At 39.3% G+C, this 16389-nt stretch overlaps 1 protein-coding gene across 1 annotated transcript in view; it reads right to left on the bottom strand.

Annotated features, from left to right (window-relative positions):
- Positions 1-16389, bottom strand: part of MED24 (mediator complex subunit 24) — a 119278-nt gene that overhangs the window by 54680 nt on the left and 48209 nt on the right. The window contains exons 17-18 of the mRNA XM_073683386.1: positions 15522-15703; positions 15319-15418 (exon numbers count right to left, since the gene is read on the bottom strand). Of these exons, the coding sequence (XP_073539487.1) occupies positions 15319-15418; positions 15522-15703 (282 nt within the window). The remainder of the gene's footprint in view (positions 1-15318; positions 15419-15521; positions 15704-16389) is intronic.

Raw genomic sequence — 16389 nt, 5'->3', positions numbered from 1 at the left:
GTATGTATGCAGCTGAGCTATATGTATACTTGTGTATGTATGCAGCAGAGCTATATGTATACTCGTGTATGTATGCAGCTGAGCTATATGTATACTTGTGTATGTATGCAGCTGAGCTATATGTATACTTGTGTATGTATGCAACTGAGCTATATGTATACTTGTGTATGTATGCAACTGAGCTATATGTATACTTGTGTATGTATGCAACTGAGCTATATGTATACTTGTGTATGTATGCAGCTGAGCTATATGTATACTCGTGTATGTATGCAGCAGAGCTATATGTATACTCGTGTATGTATGCAGCTGAGCTATATGTATACTTGTGTATGTATGCAGCTGAGCTATATGTATACTCGTCTATGTATGCAGCTGAGCTATATGTATACTTGTGTATGTATGCAGCTGAGCTATATGTATACTTGTGTATGTATGCAGCTGAGCTATATGTATACTTGTGTATGTATGCAGCTGAGCTATATGTATACTTGTGTATGTATGCAGCTGAGCTATATGTATATTTGTGTATGTATGCAGCAGAGCTATATGTATACTTGTGTATATATGCAGCTGAGCTATATGTATACTTGTGTATGTATGCAGCTGAGCTATATGTATACTTGTGTATGTATGCAGCTGAGCTATATGTATACTTGTGTATGTATGCAGCTGAGCTATATGTATACTTGTGTATGTATGCAGCTGAGCTATATGTATACTTGTGTATGTATGCAGCTGAGCTATATGTATACTTGTGTATGTATGCAGCAAAGCTATATGTATACTTGTGTATGTATGCAGCTGAGCTATATGTATACTTGTGTATGTATGCAGCTGAGCTATATGTATACTTGTGTATGTATGCAGCTGAGCTATATGTATACTTGTGTATGTATGCAGCTGAGCTATATGTATACTTGTGTATGTATGCAGCTGAGCTATATGTATACTTGTGTATGTATGCAGCTGAGCTATATGTATACTTGTGTATGTATGCAGCTGAGCTATACGTATACTTGTGTATGTATGCAGCAAAGCTATATGTATACTTGTGTATGTATGCAGCTGAGCTATATGTATACTTGTGTATGTATGCAGCTGAGCTATATGTATACTTGTGTATGTATGCAGCAGAGCTATATGTATACTTGTGTATGTATGCAGCAGAGCTATATGTATACTTGTGTATGTATGCAGCTGAGCTATATGTATACTTGTGTATGTATGCAGCAGAGCTATATGTATACTTGTGTATGTATGCAGCTGAGCTATATGTATACTTGTGTATGTATGCAGCTGAGCTATATGTATACTTGTGTATGTATGCAGCTGAGTTGTACGTGTTGTAAGAAATACTACTACCATGGATAATCTAGATATGTAGGTTAGGGTTAGTATGTATACTTGTGTATGTATGCAGCTGAGCTATATGTATACTTGTGTATGTATGCAGCTGAGCTATATGTATACTTGTGTATGTATGCAGCTGAGCTATATGTATACTTGTGTATGTATGCAGCTGAGCTATATGTATACTTGTGTATATATGCAGCTGAGTTGTACGTGTTGTAAGAAATACTACTACCATGGATAATCTAGATATGTAGGTTAGGGTTAGTATGTATACTTGTGTATGTATGCAGCTGAGCTATATGTATACTTGTGTATGTATGCAGCTGAGCTATATGTATACTTGTGTATGTATGCAGCTGAGCTATATGTATACTTGTGTATGTATGCAGCTGAGCTATATGTATACTTGTGTATGTATGCAGCTGAGCTATATGTATACTTGTGTATGTATGCAGCTGAGCTATATGTATACTTGTGTATGTATGCAGCTGAGCTATATGTATACTTGTGTATGTATGCAGCTGAGCTATATGTATACTTGTGTATGTATGCAGCTGAGCTATATGTATACTCGTGTACGTATGCAGCTGAGCTATATGTATACTCGTGTATGTATGCAGCTGAGCTATATGTATACTTGTGTATGTATGCAGCAGAGCTATATGTATACTGGTGTATGTATGCAGCAGAGCTATATGTATACTGGTGTATGTATGCAGCAGAGCTATATGTATACTTGTGTATGTATGCAGCTGAGCTATATGTATACTTGTGTATGTATGCAGCTGAGCTATATGTATACTTTTGTATGTATGCAGCTGAGCTATATGTATACTCGTGTATGTATGCAGCTGAGCTATATGTATACTTGTGTATGTATGCAGCTGAGCTATATGTATACTTGTGTATGTATGCAGCTGAGCTATATGTATACTTGTGTATGTATGCAGCTGAGCTATATGTATACTTGTGTATGTATGCAGCTGAGCTATATGTATACTTGTGTATGTATGCAGCTGAGCTATATGTATACTTGTGTATGTATGCAGCAGAGCTATATGTATACTTGTGTATGTATGCAGCTGAGCTATATGTATACTTGTGTATGTATGCAGCAGAGCTATATGTATACTTGTGTATGTATGCAGCAGAGCTATATGTATACTTGTGTATGTATGCAGCTGAGCTATATGTATACTTGTGTATATATGCAGCTGAGTTGTACGTGTTGTAAGAAATACTACTACCATGGATAATCTAGATATGTAGGTTAGGGTTAGTATGTATACTTGTGTATGTATGCAGCTGAGCTATATGTATACTTGTGTATGTATGCAGCTGAGCTATATGTATACTTGTGTATGTATGCAGCTGAGCTATATGTATACTTGTGTATGTATGCAGCTGAGCTATATGTATACTTATGTATGTATGCAGCTGAGCTATATGTATACTTGTGTATGTATGCAGGTGAGCTATATGTATACTTGTGTATGTATGCAGCTGAGCTATATGTATACTTGTGTATGTATGCAGCAGAGCTATATGTATACTTGTGTATGTATGCAGCAGAGCTATATGTATACTTGTGTATGTATGCAGCTGAGCTATATGTATACTTGTGTATGTATGCAGCTGAGCTATATGTATACTTGTGTATGTATGCAGCAGAGCTATATGTATACTTGTGTATGTATGCAGCAGAGCTATATGTATACTTGTGTATGCATGCAGCTGAGCTATATGTATACTTGTGTATGTATGCAGCTGAGCTATATGTATATTTGTGTATGTATGCAGCTGAGCTATATGTATACTTGTGTATGTATGCAGCTGAGCTATATGTATACTTGTGTATGTATGCAGCTGAGCTATATGTATACTTGTGTATGTATGCAGCAGAGCTATATGTATACTTGTGTATGTATGCAGCTGAGCTATATGTATACTTGTGTATGTATGCAGCTGAGCTATATGTATACTTGTGTATGTATGCAGCTGAGCTATATGTATACTTGTGTATGTATGCAGCTGAGCTATATGTATACTTGTGTATGTATGCAGCTGAGCTATATGTATACTTGTGTATGTATGCAGCTGAGCTATATGTATACTTGTGTATGTATGCAACTGAGCTATATGTATACTTGTGTATGTATGCAGCTGAGCTATATGTATACTTGTGTATGTATGCAGCTGAGCTATATGTATACTTGTGTATGTATGCAGCTGAGCTATATGTATACTTGTGTATGTATGCAGCAGAGCTATATGTATACTTGTGTATGTATGCAGCTGAGCTATATGTATACTTGTGTATGTATGCAGCTGAGCTATATGTATACTTGTGTATGTATGCAGCTGAGCTATATGTATACTTGTGTATGTATGCAGCTGAGCTATATGTATACTTGTGTATGTATGCAGCTGAGCTATATGTATACTTGTGTATGTATGCAGCAGAGCTATATGTATACTTGTGTATGTATGCAGCTGAGCTATATGTATACTTGTGTATGTATGCAGCAGAGCTATATGTATACTTGTGTATGTATGCAGCAGAGCTATATGTATACTGGTGTATGTATGCAGCTGAGCTATATGTATACTTGTGTATGTATGCAGCTGAGCTATATGTATACTTGTGTATGTATGCAGCTGAGCTATATGTATACTTGTGTATGTATGCAGCAGAGCTATATGCATACTGGTGTATGTATGCAGCAGAGCTATATGTATGCTTGTGTATGTATGCAGCTGAGCTATATGTATACTTGTGTATGTATGCAGCTGAGCTATATGTATACTCGTGTATGTATGCAGCTGAGCTATATGTATACTTGTGTATGTATGCAGCTGAGCTATATGTATACTTGTGTATGTATGCAGCTGAGCTATATGTATACTTGTGTATGTATGCAGCTGAGCTATATGTATACTTGTGTATGTATGCAGCTGAGCTATATGTATACTTGTGTATGTATGCAGCTGAGCTATATGTATACTTGTGTATGTATGCAGCAGAGCTATATGTATACTTGTGTATGTATGCAGCTGAGCTATATGTATACTTGTGTATGTATGCAGCTGAGCTATATGTATACTTGTGTATGTATGCAGCTGAGCTATATGTATACTTGTGTATGTATGCAGCTGAGCTATATGTATACTTGTGTATGTATGCAGCTGAGCTATATGTATACTTGTGTATGTATGCAGCTGAGCTATATGTATACTTGTGTATGTATGCAGCTGAGCTATATGTATACTCGTGTATGTATGCAGCTGAGCTATATGTATACTTGTGTATGTATGCAGCTGAGCTATATGTATACTTGTGTATGTATGCAGCTGAGCTATATGTATACTCGTGCATGTATGCAGCTGAGCTATATGTATACTTGTGTATATATGCAGCTGAGTTGTACGTGTTGTAAGAAATACTACTACCATGGATAATCTAGATATGTAGGTTAGGGTTAGTATGTATACTTGTGTATGTATGCAGCTGAGCTATATGTATACTTGTGTATGTATGCAGCTGAGCTATATGTATACTTGTGTATGTATGCAGCTGAGCTATATGTATACTTGTGTATGTATGCAGCTGAGCTATATGTATACTTATGTATGCAGCTGAGCTATATGTATACTTGTGTATGTATGCAGCTGAGCTATATGTATACTTGTGTATGTATGCAGCAGAGCTATATGTATACTTGTGTATGTATGCAGCTGAGCTATATGTATACTTGTGTATGTATGCAGCTGAGCTATATGTATACTTGTGTATGTATGCAGCTGAGCTATATGTATACTTGTGTATGTATGCAGCTGAGCTATATGTATACTTGTGTATGTATGCAGCAGAGCTATATGTATACTTGTGTATGTATGCAGCAGAGCTATATGTATACTTGTGTATGTATGCAGCAGAGCTATATGTATACTTGTGTATGTATGCAGCTGAGCTATATGTATACTTGTGTATGTATGCAGCTGAGCTATATGTATACTTGTGTATGTATGCAGCAGAGCTATATGTATACTTGTGTATGTATGCAGCTGAGCTATATGTATACTTGTGTATGTATGCAGCTGAGCTATATGTATACTTGTGTATGTATGCAGCTGAGCTATATGTATACTTGTGTATGTATGCAGCTGAGCTATATGTATACTTGTGTATGTATGCAGCAGAGCTATATGTATACTTGTGTATGTATGCAGCAGAGCTATATGTATACTTGTGTATGTATGCAGCAGAGCTATATGTATACTTGTGTATGTATGCAGCTGAGCTATATGTATACTTGTGTATGTATGCAGCTGAGCTATATGTATACTTGTGTATGTATGCAGCTGAGCTATATGTATACTTGTGTATGTATGCAGCAGAGCTATATGTATACTTGTGTATGTATGCAGCTGAGCTATATGTATACTTGTGTATGTATGCAGCTGAGCTATATGTATACTTGTGTATGTATGCAGCTGAGCTATATGTATACTTGTGTATGTATGCAGCTGAGCTATATGTATACTTGTGTATGTATGCAGCTGAGCTATATGTATACTTGTGTATGTATGCAGCTGAGCTATATGTATACTTGTGTATGTATGCAGCTGAGCTATATGTATACTTGTGTATGTATGCAGCAGAGCTATATGTATACTGGTGTATGTATGCAGCAGAGCTATATGTATACTTGTGTATGTATGCAGCTGAGCTATATGTATACTTGTGTATGTATGCAGCTGAGCTATATGTATACTTGTGCATGTATGCAGCTGAGCTATATGTATACTTGTGTATGTATGCAGCTGAGCTATATGTATACTCGTGTATGTATGCAGCTGAGCTATATGTATACTCGTGTATGTATGCAGATGAGCTATATGTATACTTGTGTATGTATGCAGCAGAGCTATATGTATACTGGTGTATGTATGCAGCAGAGCTATATGTATACTTGTGTATGTATGCAGCTGAGCTACATGTATACCTGTGTATGTATGCAGCTGAGCTATATGTATACTTGTGTATGTATGCAGCAGAGCTATATGTATACTTGTGTATGTATGCAGCAGAGCTATATGTATACTTGTGTATGTATGCAGCAGAGCTATATGTATACTGGTGTATGTATGCAGCAGAGCTATATGTATACTTGTGTATGTATGCAGCTGAGCTACATGTATACTTGTGTATGTATGCAGCTGAGCTATATGTATACTTGTGTATGTATGCAGCAGAGCTATATGTATACTTGTGTATGTATGCAGCTGAGCTATATGTATACTTGTGTATGTATGCAGCTGAGCTATATGTATACTTGTGTATGTATGCAGCAGAGCTATATGTATACTTGTGTATGTATGCAGCTGAGCTATATGTATACTTGTGTATGTATGCAGCTGAGCTATATGTATACTTGTGTATGTATGCAGCAGAGCTATATGTATACTTGTGTATGTATGCAGCAGAGCTATATGTATACTTGTGTATGTATGCAGCAGAGCTATATGTATACTTGTGTATGTATGCAGCTGAGCTATATGTATACTTGTGTATGTATGCAGCTGAGCTACAGTACAGACCAAAAGTTTGGACACACCTTCTCATTTAAAGATTTTTCTGTATTTTCATGACTATGAAAATTGTACATTCACACTGAAGGCATCAAAACTATGAATTAACACATGTGGAATTATATACTTAACAAAAAAGTGTGAAACAACTGAAAATATGTCTTATATTCTAGGTTCTTCAAAGTAGCCACCTTTTGCTTTGATGACTGCTTTGCACACTCTTGGCATTCTCTTGATGAGCTTCAAGAGGAAGTCACCGGAAATGGTCTTCCAACAATCTTGAAGGAGTTCCCAGAGATGCTTAGCACTTGTTGGCCCTTTTGCCTTCACTCTGCGGTCCAGCTCACCCCAAACCATGTCGATTGGGTTCAGGTCTGGTGACTGTGAAGGCCAGGTCATCTGGCGTAGCACCCCATCACTCTCCTTCTTGGTCAAATAGCCCTTAGGGTATGTGCACACGATGCAGAAATGCTCAGGATTTTTTCCTGAGCGTTTCTGCATCTCTCTGGCAGTAAAAAACGCATGCGGATTGTACATGCGGTTTCCTGCCAGGGACATGCGGAAATGAAGCGGTCTTCACTTTCATTTCCGCATGCGGGTTGACAAGCGCTTCCCAAGCGATTTTAGCATCACTTGGAAAGTGCTTGTCAACTTCACACTATATAAATCCATGCAAACAGCATGGATTTATATAGTGTGTGAATGTCAAAAAATAAATATATACTTTACCCTCTGATGTCCCCCGGTGTCCTGCTTCATCGGTCCCGGCTGCCGGCAGTGAAGACTGTAGGACCTTCCGACGTCAGCGTCACGTGACGTGACCCGTGACATGACTCTGACGTCAGCGAAGGTCCTTCATTCAACCGCGAAGTGCGCGGGAAGCCGGCAGGACGCAGCGCGGGCCATCAGAAGGTGAGAATATATATATTTTTTATTTTATTCTTTTTTTTAAAATGGTACCTGGGTCTGGATGAGAGTCCTCTCATCCACACCCGGGTACCATCCGCACATTAGACCGCATGGAATGCGCATCAACATATACAGTGATGCGGATTCCATGCGGTCTAATGCAAGTCAATGGCGGCAAAAGAGCAGCGTTTCCGCAAAATTAATTGACATGTTGCGGATTTTTGACCGCAGCGTTTACGCTGCGGAAAAATCCGCATCATGGGCACAGCACATGCGGATTTCAATTGGGGAACATTGCTGCCCTTCTACCATGCGTTTTTCATGCTTTTCCGCGGCGTTTACGCAACTGCAAAAACGCCGCGGAAACGCATGAAAAACGCATCGTGTGAACTCAGCCTTACACAGCTTGGAGGTGTGTTTGGGGTCATTGTCCTGTTGAAAAATAAATGATGGTCCAACTAAGCGCAAACTGGATGGAATAGCATGCCACTGCAAGATGCTGTGGTAGCCATGCTGGTTCAGTATGCCTTCAATTTTGAATAAATCCCCAACAGTGTCACCAGCAAAGCACCCCCACACCATCACACCTCCTCCTCCATGCTTCACGGTGGGAACCAGGCATGTAGAGTCCATCCGTTCACCTTTTCTGCTTCGCACAAAGACACAGTGGTTGGAACCAAAGATCTCAAATTTGGACTCATCAGACCAAAGCACAGATTTCCACTGGTCTAATGTCCATTCCTTGTGTTCTTTAGCCCAAACAAGTCTCTTCTGCTTGTTGCCTGTCCTTAGCAGTGGTTTCCTAGCAGCTATTTTACCATGAAGGCCTGCTGCACAAAGTCTCCTCTTAACAGTTGTTGAAGAGATGTGTCTGCTGCTAGAACTCTGTGTGGCATTGACCTGGTCTCTAATCTGAGCTGCTGTTAACCTGCGATTTCGGAGGCTGGTGACTCGGATAAACTTATCCTCAGAAGCAGAGGTGACTCTTGGTCTTCCTTTCCTGGGGCAGTCCTCATGTGAGCCAGTTTCTTAGTAGCGCTTGTTGGTTTTTGCAACTGCACTTGGGGACACTTTCAAAGTTTGCCCAATTTTTCGCACTGACTGACCTTCATTTCTTAAAGTAATGATGGTCACTCGTTTTTCTTTACTTAGAATTTGTATTATGGCAAGAAAAAAGCAGCTAACAGTCTATTCAGTAGGACTATCAGCTGTGTATTCACCTGACTTCTGCACAACACAACTGATGGTCCCAACCCCATTTATAAGGCAAGAAATCCCACTTATTAAACCTGACAGGGCACACCTGTGAAGTGAAAACCATTTCCGCTACCTCTTGAAGCTCATCAAGAGAATGCCAAGAGTGTGCAAAGCAGTCATCAAAGCAAAAGGTGGCTATTTTGAAGAACCTAGAATATAAGATATATTTTCAGTGGTTTCACACTTTTTTGTTAAGTATATAATTCCACATGTGTTCATTAATAGTTTTGATGCCTTCAGTGTGAATGTACAATTTTCATAGTCATGAAAATACAGAAAAATCTTTAAATGAGAAGGTGTGTCCAAACTTTTGGTCTGTACTGTATATGTATACTTGTGTATGTATGCAGCTGAGCTATATGTATACTTGTGTATGTATGCAGCTGAGCTATATGTATACTTGTGTATGTATGCAGCTGAGCTATATGTATACTTGTTTATGTATGCAGCTGAGCTATATGTATACTTGTGTATGTATGCAGCTGAGCTATATGTATACTTGTGTATGTATGCAGCTGAGCTATATGTATACTTGTGTATGTATGCAGCTGAGCTATATGTATACTTGTGTATGTATGCAGCAGAGCTATATGTATACTTGTGTATGTATGCAGCTGAGCTATATATACTTGTGTATGTATGCAGCTGAGCTATATGTATACTTGTGTATGTATGCAGCTGAGCTATATGTATACTTGTGTATGTATGCAGCTGAGCTATATGTATACTTGTGTATGTATGCAGCTGAGCTATATGTATACTTGTGTATGTATGCAGCAGAGCTATATGTATACTTGTGTATGTATGCAGCTGAGCTATATATACTTGTGTATGTATGCAGCTGAGCTATATGTATACTTGTGTATGTATGCAGCTGAGCTATATGTATACTTGTGTATGTATGCAGCAGAGATATATGTATACTTGTGTATGTATGCAGCAGAGCTATATGTATACTTGTGTATGTATGCAGCTGAGCTATATGTATACTTGTGTATGTATGCAGCTGAGCTATATGTATACTTGTGTATGTATGCAGCTGAGCTATATGTATACTTGTGTATGTATGCAGCTGAGCTATATGTATACTTGTGTATGTATGCAGCTGAGCTATATGTATACTTGTGTATGTATGCAGCTGAGCTATATGTATACTTGTGTATGTATGCAGCTGAGCTATATGTATACTTGTGTATGTATGCAGCTGAGCTATATGTATACTTGTGTATGTATGCAGCAGAGCTATATGTATACTCGTGTATGTATGCAGCAGAGCTATATGTATACTTGTGTATGTATGCAGCTGAGCTATATGTATACTCGTGTATGTATGCAGCTGAGCTATATGTATACTTGTGTATGTATGCAGCTGAGCTATATATACTTGTGTATGTATGCAGCTGAGCTATATGTATACTTGTGTATGTATGCAGCTGAGCTATATGTATACTTGTGTATGTATGCAGCAGAGATATATGTATACTTGTGTATGTATGCAGCAGAGCTATATGTATACTTGTGTATGTATGCAGCTGAGCTATATGTATACTTGTGTATGTATGCAGCTGAGCTATATGTATACTTGTGTATGTATGCAGCTGAGCTATATGTATACTTGTGTATGTATGCAGCTGAGCTATATGTATACTCGTGTATGTATGCAGCTGAGCTATATGTATACTCGTGTATGTATGCAGCTGAGCTATATGTATACTCGTGTATGTAAGCAGCTGAGCTATATGTATACTTGTGTATGTATGCAGCTGAGCTATATGTATACTTGTGTATGTATGCAGCAGAGCTATATGTATACTTGTGTATGTATGCAACTGAGCTATATGTATACTTGTGTATGTATGCAGCTGAGCTATATGTATACTTGTGTATGTATGCAGCTGAGCCATATGTATACTTGTGTATGTATGCAGCTGAGCTATATGTATACTTGTGTATGTATGCAGCAGAGCTATATGTATACTTGTGTATGTATGCAGCTGAGCTATATGTATACTTGTGTATGTATGCAGCAGAGCTATATGTATACTTGTGTATGTATGCAGCTGAGCTATATGTATACTTGTGTATGTATGCAGCTGAGCTATATGTATACTTGTGTATGTATGCAGCAGAGCTATATGTATACTTGTGTATGTATGCAGCTGAGCTATATATACTTGTGTATGTATGCAGCTGAGCTATATGTATACTTGTGTATGTATGCAGCAGAGCTATATGTATACTTGTGTATGTATGCAGCAGAGCTATATGTATACTTGTGTATGTATGCAGCTGAGCTATATGTATACTTGTGTATGTATGCAGCTGAGCTATATGTATACTTGTGTATGTATGCAGCTGAGCTATATGTATACTTGTGTATGTATGCAGCTGAGCTATATGTATACTTGTGTATGTATGCAGCTGAGCTATATGTATACTCGTGTATGTATGCAGCTGAGCTATATGTATACTTGTGTATGTATGCAGCAGAGCTATATGTATACTTGTGTATGTATGCAGCAGAGCTATATGTATACTTGTGTATGTATGCAGCTGAGCTATATGTATACTTGTGTATGTATGCAGCTGAGCTATATGTATACTTGTGTATGTATGCAGCTGAGCTATATGTATACTTGTGTATGTATGCAGCAGAGCTATATGTATACTTGTGTATGTATGCAGCAGAGCTATATGTATACTTGTGTATGTATGCAGCAGAGCTATATGTATACTTGTGTATGTATGCAGCAGAGCTATATGTATACTTGTGTATGTATGCAGCTGAGCTATATGTATACTTGTGTATGTATGCAGCTGAGCTATATGTATACTTGTGTATGTATGCAGCAGAGCTATATGTATACTTGTGTATGTATGCAGCTGAGCTATATGTATACTTGTGTATGTATGCAGCTGAGCTATATGTATACTTGTGTATGTATGCAGCTGAGCTACAGTACAGACCAAAAGTTTGGACACACCTTCTCATTTAAAGATTTTTCTGTATTTTCATGACTATGAAAATTGTACATTCACACTGAAGGCATCAAAACTATGAATTAGCACATGTGGAGTTATATACTTAACAAAAAAGTGTGAAACAACTGAAAATATGTCTATATTCTAGGTTCTTCAAAGTAGCCACCTTTTGCTTTGATGACTGCTTTGCACACTCTTGGCATTCTCTTGATGAGCTTCAAGTGGTAGTCACCGGAAATGGTCTTCCAACAATCTTGAAGGAGTTCCCAGAGAGGCTTAGCACTTGTTGGCCCTTTTGCCTTCACTCTGCGGTCCAGCTCACCCCAAACCATCTCGATTGGGTTCAGGCCTGGTGACTGTGGAGGCCAGGTCATCTGGCGTAGCACCCCATCACTCTCCTTCTTGGTCAAATAGCCCTTACACAGCCTGGAGGTGTGTTTGGGGTCATTGTCCTGTTGAAAAATAAATGATGGTCCAACTAAGCGCAAACTGGATGGAATAGCATGCCGCTGCAAGATGCTGTGGTAGCCATGCTGGTTCAGTATGCCTTCAATTTTGAATAAATCCCCAACAGTGTCACCAGAAAAGCACCCCCACACCATCACACCTCCTCCTCCATGCTTCACGGTGGGAACCAGGCATGTAGAGTCCATCCGTTCACCTTTTCTGCGTCGCACAATGACACGGTGGTTGGAACCAAAGATCCCAAATTTGGACTCATCCGACCAAAGCACAGATTTCCACTGGTCTAATGTCCATTCCTTGTGTTCTTTAGCCCAAACAAGTCTCTTCTGCTTGTTGCCTGTTCTTAGCAGTAGTTTCCTAGCAGCTATTTTACCATGAAGGCCTGTTGCACAAAGTCTCCTCTTAACAGTTGTTGAAGAGATGTGTCTGCTGCTAGAACTCTGTGTGGCATTGACCTGGTCTCTAATCTGAGCTACTGTTAACCTGCGATTTCTGAGGCTGGTGACTCGGATAAACTTATCCTCAGAAGCAGAGGTGACTCTTGGTCTTCCTTTCCTGGGGCAGTCCACATGTGAGCCAGTTTCTTAGTAGCGCTTGTTGGTTTTTGCAACTGCACTTGGGGACACTTTAAAAAGTTTGCTCAATTTTTCGCACTGACTGACCTTCATTTCTTAAAGTAATGATGGTCACTCGTTTTTCTTTACTTAGCTGCTTTTTTCTTGCCATAATACAAATTCTAACAGCCTATTCAGTAGGACTATCAGCTGTGTATTCACCTGACTTCTGCACAACACAACTGATGGTCCCAACCCCATTTATAAGGCAAGAAATCCCACTTATTAAACCTGACAGGGCACACCTGTGAAGTGAAAACCATTTCCACTACCTCTTGAAGCTCATCAAGAGAATGCCAAGAGTGTGCAAAGAGTCATCAAAGCAAAAGGTGGCTACTTTGAAGAACCTAGAATATAAGACATATTTTCAGTGGTTTCACACTTTTTTGTTAAGTATATAATTCCACATGTGTTAATTCATAGTTTTGATGCCTTCAGTGTGAATGTACAATTTTCATAGTCATGAAAATACAGAAAAATCTTTAAATGAGAAGGTGTGTCCAAACTTTTGGTCTGTACTGTATATGTATACTTGTGTATGTATGCAGCTGAGCTATATGTATACTTGTGTATGTATGCAGCTGAGCTATATGTATACTTGTGTATGTATGCAGCTGAGCTATATGTATACTCGTCTATGTATGCAGCTGAGCTATATGTATACTTGTGTATGTATGCAGCTGAGCTATATGTATACTTGTGTATGTATGCAGCTGAGCTATATGTATACTTGTGTATGTATGCAGCAGAGCTATATGTATACTTGTGTATGTATGCAGCTGAGCTATATGTATACTTGTGTATGTATGCAGCTGAGCTATATGTATACTTGTGTATGTATGCAGCTGAGCTATATGTATACTTGTGTATGTATGCAGCAGAGCTATATGTATACTTGTGTATGTATGCAGCAGAGCTATATGTATACTTGTGTATGTATGCAGCTGAGCTATATGTATACTTGTGTATGTATGCAACTGAGCTATATGTATACTTGTGTATGCATGCAACTGAGCTATATGTATACTTGTGTATGTATGCAACTGAGCTATATGTATACTTGTGTATGTATGCAGCTGAGCTATATGTATACTTGTGTATGTATGCAACTGAGCTATATGTATACTTGTGTATGTATGCAACTGAGCTATATGTATACTTGTGTATGTATGCAGCTGAGCTATATGTATACTTGTGTATGTATGCAGCAGAGCTATATGTATACTTGTGTATGTATGCAGCTGAGCTATATGTATACTTGTGTATGTATGCAGCTGAGCTATATGTATACTTGTGTATATATGCAGCTGAGTTGTATGTGTTGTAAGAAATACTACTACCGTGGATAATCTAGATATCGAATGACAAAAATATTGAACAACATCTTACAGTGTAAATGTTAGTCTGCAGCATAGTTGTCTGTATACATTTGTATGCAACTAAGTCTTGTTTATGCAGCAGAGCTGTGTGCGTCTACCGTTCATGCAGCAGAGCTGTGTACGTCTACCGTCCATGCAGCAGAGCTGTGTACGTCTACCGTCCATGCAGCTGTGTTGTGTGCATTGAAAACTTTTGTGTATATTACGACTGCTGCAAGGATCCACTAACAGGAGCTGCCTGTTAACCTATTACATACTCATAGAGCTCCCTAGAGCACTTTGTTGACCCCTGAAATTGAGCTGACAGCTTATTTACACCACCAGGGAAGTTTTCCTATTTTCTGATGTCTAAACCTGAGGCGAGTCTTATAACAAAGTGCAATCTATAGTCCAAAAAATTATGGAAACTATGGAAAAAGAAATGCATTTTCCCAAAGTTTGCATGCTATAAAAAAAGCAAGGATTCAGGGTTAAAGGGGTTGTCCAGTCCAAAATGATAAGTCTGCAGTCACTGAAGTGTGTGGAGCGAGGCCGCATCCATTGGCCCGGAGTATGTATAATGCATACATACCCTCTGGTCCCAGCTCAGAAACCAGCGAATCCTCGCAGTGCAAAGTGCGTGCCCTGGGGGGATTCATAAGTCTGCAGTCACACAGAGTGACTGCAGACTTATCGGGTCATGACAACTCCTTTGATAATTCTAACATTGATGTTTTAATACAAGTAGAAGGCAGATGCCCTGATATCTACCAACAGATTTCTACCTGTATAGCCTCAAAGGACAGGACTCCATTCTCCCAGGCGTTATGAACCTCCAGAATAGCTGCAGGAATACTAAGACAAACTTCATGCCACTTTGTCTGACTGCAAACAAACATAAAATGTAAAATCCAGGTAGGACATGCGGACACAGCCAAGACTCGACCAGCCTTAGTTTTCTTTTTCTGACAATCATAAAAATACATACACCAATTTCATCTCTGAGGCTGTATTCAGCAGAGCTACCAGGGCTTCCACTTTGGGGATATCAGGATGGCGGAAGCAGGGGTGCTCTGGGTTTAGCACTTTGCCCTCTCCTGGCATACAGGTCTGCATCCAGCTTTCAAAGAATGGCGTCTCTCCACCAGCATTCCCATCCGACAGGATCATCTGTAATAGAAGGATTGTTTTTGTAAGGCCTGAAACCCAATCTCTGCTCCCCCAGCCCTACATTCTCACTGTGATCTATGAAAATGGAACAGTTTAGGTAACAGTGGTCAAACTCTGGCCCGTGGGCCAAATTTGGCCCGCAGGGTAATTATATTTGACCCGCGATACCAGAACCACCACCCCTATGTGGGGCCCATTATTCTGTATAGAGGACTATGTGGGGCCCATTATTCTGTATGGAGGACTATGTAGGGCCCATCATACTGTATGGAGGACTGTGTGGGGCCATTATTCTGTATGGAGGACTTTGTGGGGCCCATTATACTGTAAAGGAGGACTATGTAGGACCCATCATACTGTATGGAGGACTATGTGGGGCCCATTATACTGTATGGAGGACTTTGTGGGGCCATTATACTGTATGGGGCACTATGTGGGGCCCATTATACTGTATGGAGGGCTATGTGGGGCCCATTATTCTGTATGGAGGACTGTGTGGGACCCATTGCTGTATACTGGTTGGCCCACGGCTTTGTCCAAGTTTTTCATTTTGGCCCTCCGTGTGTTTTGAGTTTGACATCCCTGGTTTAGGTGGAATTTTACTTTCAATACACCTATAAGGCTACAGACGTTGATAGATTTTTATATGACTTTCTCTATCTGTACATTTATGGAGAACGATGCAA

This window comes from Phyllobates terribilis, unplaced genomic scaffold (genome assembly GCF_046119375.1).
Source record: "Phyllobates terribilis strain yellow unplaced genomic scaffold, ASM4611937v1 Scaffold_5__5_contigs__length_657084704, whole genome shotgun sequence".
In the NCBI taxonomy this organism is placed as follows: domain Eukaryota; kingdom Metazoa; phylum Chordata; class Amphibia; order Anura; family Dendrobatidae; genus Phyllobates; species Phyllobates terribilis.
This window is presented reverse-complemented; position numbering and strand designations above follow the sequence as displayed.